Here is a 6,000-nt window from a genome sequence, read left to right on the forward strand (position 1 = left end):
CTTCAATAACCAGTGATCCCAGTTTAGGACTGTTCTGACAACACAAGTGAGGGGATTGTGAAGTAGTGCCTCCCTCTTTTGGCAATGGAATTCCTCTTATCTTTGTGGAAATGTCCTTAGTTTCCTCAGTGGTGGTGCTTGCACTCTTCCTAATGTGAAAATTCCTTGCCTGAAACAATGAAATCTGAAATGATACACAATTTATAAAGCTTCTTCACCGCCCCAAGTTTTGGAAAGCATCACCCTTTTGTTATGTCCTCTGTTTTTAAAAAAATATTATGCAGTTACCATGACAACTCTTGCCCACACAGAAAATTCGTTATTGGGAGTTTCTGGCATGGCTTTTATTTGCATATGCTGCAAACAGCACTGTTATTAAACAGACTGTTAATTATTCTTCCAGTCACTGACTGAGACAACTGATGAGACATAGTTACAACTTTCTTATTCCAGGTAAGAGTGGTCATGCAAAGGTCTGGGCAGCTGAGTTTGCATGCTCTGTACTTTTAGGTATAGTTCTTTTATATAGAAAGATTTTTTTTTTCCTTACAACTGAAGCACTGCTTGCTTTTTTAAATTATCAAGGCAATGGGAAAAAAGGTATTTTTCTGATTACTTACTGTCCTTTTTGTGAGACATTTTATTAGATGCTTTCTTCTCATTTTGAGGCTGTTCTGGTCCATTTTATGTAGATATTTATTATACTCTATGTGACTTGTTAGTAATTTTTAAAAATTTAATTTAAATCTTTAAAAAGATGCTTGATACTTTGTCCTCTGAATAAACAGTGATTATTAAAGCATGCATTTAGGATCCAAAATTCGTGTTGTTACTGTTTGAAGCTTGGAAATTTATCTTAAAGTGATTGTTGAATTAATATCTAATAATGTACAGTAATGCAGTCAGCTTGTATTACTAAAGGTTTTATTACGATTCATGCTACAAGATGGGAGTAAGAGACGGCATGTGATAATTTGGCTTTTTGTTTTCTTTTCCTTTTTAGGAATTTCCATGGGATGCAGATCATGCCACTGGACAGCATTTGGGTAAAGAATGAGTTCTGTGTCTCTCTCAGGAGTCTTCCAACACGTTTCTAAATTACCTTTTAATGTTCTAAGAGCTTATGTGAAACAAATGGTATTGGATCATGAGTGAAGAAAAAAACTTTGGTGTATCCCAGAAAATGTTGTCTCCTTCAAGAAGTACTAGCAGCTGCTCCTCCAAACAGGGAAGTCGACAGGTAATGCAAACTTTTTAAACCAAACTGAAAGCATTACTAAGATCGACTTACATTTGCTCTTGAATATCAGTAGATCTCTTAAACTGTTTTCCTGTTGCTTGCCTGTTTTACTTCATCACTTCTGTTTTCCTTACTCTCCTTTCTTTGTTGGTAGCAGCATCTTGTTTTGAGTCAAATGAAGTAAACTCATGTTACTGAATAGCAGGCGCTTTTAAGACTGGAATGCTATCAGTGAATTTGATTTTCTATCACGCTGTGTACGTATGGTGTCTTTATAGTGAAATATTGCTGCTGTAGTGACTTGGTCTCTGTGGTTGGATCCTGAAATCCCAAATCTTCCCTGTAAGATACCGCTTTTGTGGTAGAATATTGTGTAGCTGCTCTGTTTATTTCAAGTTTCCAGGGAAAGGTGTGCATGCATGTGTGAAAGAGAAAACATTCTTCTGAAACTTGATGTAGGGCCTCTTTGACAATGCAAAAGTAACTGCAAATGTCCATGCGTGCTGGTTGTTGCTGTAGAACTGTAGTTAGGAAAATAAGCATTTGTATAACATGATGCATCTGCATGCCTAATGCAAAGGCTTTGTTTTCTGCAGAGATGATGCTATTCTTTAAACCTTACAGTTTTAAAAGACGTCTATGAGTGTTTGCACCTCTGCTGAAGACAGCTCTTGTTTGTGGGCAAGAAGCATTGACCTGCTGCCATACCGAGAAGCTTAAACACACTCAATCCATGCTTGCAAAATCATGAGCAATATGCTCAACATAAACTTTTATTTGTACAATGCTGGCATAGTGGAGCTCTTGAAGCTGCCTCAGGTTGAAATTGTAATTGAAACCGAGCATCCCAGTCCACAAAAGCTTTGGAGACCTCATCTGAAATAGCACCTGCTTTTCTGGGACTTCTGGGCCCTGTACATACAATTGGCGAGGCTGACAAATCTCTGAACAATTTATGCCTCTTAAAGTGCTGTGCTTGTAAGAAATGACATGCATTTCTAGTACACCAAGCAAAGAAATCCTTACTTTCAGGATGCCTTTTTTGTTTTCCTGCAACATTATTTTTATGTCCTTGGTATGAGATTACCTTTAAAAAGTGTAATTTAAAACGTTTGGTATTGTCTGTTTCAATAGTTCATGTCTCTCAAGTGTTATCATTTAAATAATAAGATTTAGATGAGCATGACTAAATCCACTGGTGTGTTACACAGCCAGTAAAAGCAACCATACTTACACAGAAGCAATTTCTGCAAGAACCTCACTTACTGCCATTTAACATGATCAAATCTGTTGGCCAGCTCAGGATTTTGATATTATTATTAGCGGATCCCATTTCTTATCTATTTTGTTCTCACCTACTGTCTTTGGAGAAAAGGAATAATTCAGTAAGTTTTAATGTCATCTTGTCAATCCCCAGGTTTTTTAGTCTCTGATCCTTGTACAAAAATGCAAGGTGTACCCAACAAAGGTGAGAGATGCAACTTGGTGCATTGTTTGTATTCTTGGTACATCCATGCTCATTCATTACAGTCAGGCAGACAGTAAATTGCTTCATATATCTATTGGGTCAAACTAAATGGAGGTATAAATTAGGTTGTTTCCTAAGGTATACTGAAGGTTGATACAATTGATATTTCTTTGTGATAATATGGAGCACTGTGATAAGTATTTTCACTTTGATTACTTTCAGTATCAATCTTTTCATGGTCTGTTACTGCAGTACCAAGTAACAATATACTTTTGCATCTGGGAAACCTACATAGGTTGTCTTTTTTCAGGGGGTGGTAACAACAGGGGCAAGCCCACAGAAGGTGGTGAGTTTGTGACTTGTTATATGCTGTGAAATGATCACTAAGCAGGGCCAAAAGCTCTGCTTTCCTGCTTTTCTGTATGGTCTGAAAATTTACAAACATGTTTTTCACAAATTACATGTACTTTTAAGGTTCCACTGGTCCTTCTGATATTCTTATTTTTAATGGGGACTTCAATATTTGTACTTTAATACTTTCTCTATTTTCTTCTTTACCAAGTGACATAACTTTCTAGCTTATCCTGTAACTATGTTTGCATCTGCTGAAGTGACATAGAGGTCTTCCTTCAAAGCAGCGAAATTTAGAAAGAAAAAAAAATAATCTAAATTACAGTTTCTTTCAGCATTGTCAGTGTTTATGTACATGGCTGTGTATTGCTGTTCCTTCCTTAGTTCCCTGATGTTTTTGGTGTTCTTCACATGGCTTTTTTTCCACACTGAAGTAATCTTGCAGTTTACACAACAAACTGTTTTGCTGGAAAAAAACAAAAATTTAAATATCCTGTGAAGTATGCACTCTAGATATTTACTTGAAAATAATTTCTGTGCGTCATTTTCCCTCATTTTAAAAATTATTTTCTTTATTATAGTTTGTAATGGTAGCATGTTTCAATGGATGTTTTGTAAGATACACTCTTCTGTGCTGCATGTAGAAAGATGGTGCTTTAGGCCTAACAGAGGCACTACTCTGCAAGACTTACTGGCCTCGAAAGTGCTTTGGGTGAGGAAGAGATAGCTTCTCCCTGGTCCTGTTCTCCAAAAGGGTCTGGTGTTGCAGATTATCAAGATCCTTACCTTGCTAGATAGACTCTCTGGTGGTATAAATTGTATAGTATAGCACACAGTAGAACATCTAAATTGGTCTGGGCAGTGAGGATGTTGAGATCTTTCTTGTGTCCTGTCCCTTTGCTCCAGTTCTCCACAGAGGATTTCTTGTCACACCTGATCAGTTAGCTTTGTTTATATCATTAATTGCTTTTCTCACTCAGCTTCTTGTGTTTGTAAATCATAGCTTCGTAGTTCATCACTACTAATAATCCACCTACTCAGGGCTGACAAGACTGGGAATGAGTGATGCCACTATCTGAGAATTATTTAATTTGACCTTTTCATCAGCATGTTAGTTTAAATGACAGCACTAGTGTTCTATTAAGAAAACAGCAACAATCTAAAATTCTATAAATGTGTTAAAAAATACCCTAATCTAAAAAGTGCCACAGATTATTTTTTTTGCAAAGCCCTGGTAGAAAAGTACAATATAATTCTCTTAATGATACATTTTTATTAATAGCATCACAAAAATTTTAAATAATTTTGCCATATGCTGTGCAGATTGGGGAGTGAAGAGCATGATTTTTATATTCTTTCATTCATCTTCCAGCTCCATGGAGGGTTTCTTATTCCTTGTTCAAATACTTGTGCCTCTCTCAGGGACCTTCAGAGCTACACTTGTTGCTTGCAGGTTAACAACGGATCTGCCTGACAGGTGCTTTCCTCTGTGCTGCTCATCTAACACAGCAGGTCTTGTAATCTGATTAAGTAGAAAGAAATTCTAAAACATGCAGAGGAAGGGATCTGAACAGTTCATTTGTTTTTACCTCCAAATTAGTAGGATCTGAGTTTTGAGTCTCTCTGATTTCCTAGGCACAGACTCTGTTGCCAGGTACACACTAGCACCAAATAATAAGCAGATACCTGAGATTGGGATATGGAACCGCCATAGTACAAGGCTGTTGTGCCCTCTAAAATTTAGTTACTGCTCCCTGCAGAGCAACATATGTCAGTGGTCTAGAGAGTGTAAATAGAGTCCTGTGATGCAGAAGATGGGCCACTGCACCAAAAAAGAGTTCACTTAAGCAGGGCTGCAGGACTTGCAGAAGCTTACTTCTTCCTTCACTAAACTTGGTGCTCTTTTTCTGCCAGATGCAACACATTTGCAGTGTGAACTGAAGATGCTAACAGTCAATCCCGTTCCACTAAGTACACCTTCACCTTGAAGCTCTTAGCAGGTTCGAGGCTACTGCCACATCCCACCTCTGCTTTTTCTCTGGCCCTCTTCTTCAGTCATGGAAAGCGATCTCTTCCACAAAACCACAACTCAAGCTGTGTTTTGTGAGGAAGCAAAACTGGTCTTGATCTTCTTTAAATTTAAATTGACCTGTTATCACAAGAAGATACATTGTGGTAGTTATTTTTAAGTCTAATATGTTAACTAACTTTTAAAATAGATTCAGTAGGGAAAAGCTTTATGTCAAAGAGCTGCTTAAAAAACCCTCATGTTCTAAAAAAGGAAATAAAATAATTTCTGCCAATTTTATGAACTGTAACAAATGCTTTAGTTGCAGCTGATGCCAGCCCTTATCCTCCACAAAGCAGGTTTCTATTTTTGGCACTTTAAAATATTCGGTACAACTGACTGCATTTTACATTGGAAGAAAGTCTGGCACTGTCATCTGTTTCGTTCAGGGAGCTGCAAGTGCAAGCATCACTCTGAGAGCTGTTCAAACTCATTACTTCATTCTTTCTCCTGAAATAATTTGCCTTGAGGACCTGCATGGTACAGAATATTGTAGAAAATGGGGAGGCTTTTATTTTACTAAACAAACAAAATTACTGCAGTTACCTAATGACAGACTTATCTCTGAAGACCAAAGTATATAGATTTTTTTTCTCAGAGTGGGTGTAGGCCAAGTAGCAACTACAGGGTGAATTTCCAGTGCTGATCTGAAATGAGCACCTCTGGACCTGAGAAAAGTAAAGAGTATCTTTCCTCAGCCACAAGTGAAATTTCTGCCTGGGCAGCAAATGCAGTGTTCACCATTTTGTGCAGATATGGGCCCATAATGATAAAAAATCTTTTGTAGTGTTATAACCTTAAGACACTACCAATCTGGACATCAGGCTTATGCTAGAATTGTTAATGCCATTCAGCTGGAAGTTTGGGGGGGGG

The 6,000-nt window shown here is 37.5% G+C and overlaps 1 protein-coding gene across 7 annotated transcripts in view; it reads left to right on the top strand.

Annotated features, from left to right (window-relative positions):
* Nucleotides 1-6,000, top strand: part of OSBPL3 (oxysterol binding protein like 3) — an 86,275-nt gene that overhangs the window by 37,679 nt on the left and 42,596 nt on the right. For 6 of the 7 annotated variants that reach the window (XM_026841694.1, XM_026841697.1, XM_026841699.1 and 3 more), the window contains exon 3: nt 1,004-1,240. In XM_026841694.1, coding sequence (XP_026697495.1) covers nt 1,148-1,240 — 93 coding nt within the window. In that variant the 5' untranslated portion in view covers nt 1,004-1,147. Of the gene's footprint in view, nt 1-436; nt 454-1,003; nt 1,241-6,000 lie in introns of those variants that run through there. The other variant, XM_026841696.1, reaches the window with a different exon arrangement.

Source organism: Athene cunicularia (assembly GCF_003259725.1).
Source record: "Athene cunicularia isolate RWA chromosome 2 unlocalized genomic scaffold, athCun1 chr2_part1, whole genome shotgun sequence".
NCBI classification, from domain to species: Eukaryota; Metazoa; Chordata; class Aves; order Strigiformes; family Strigidae; genus Athene; species Athene cunicularia.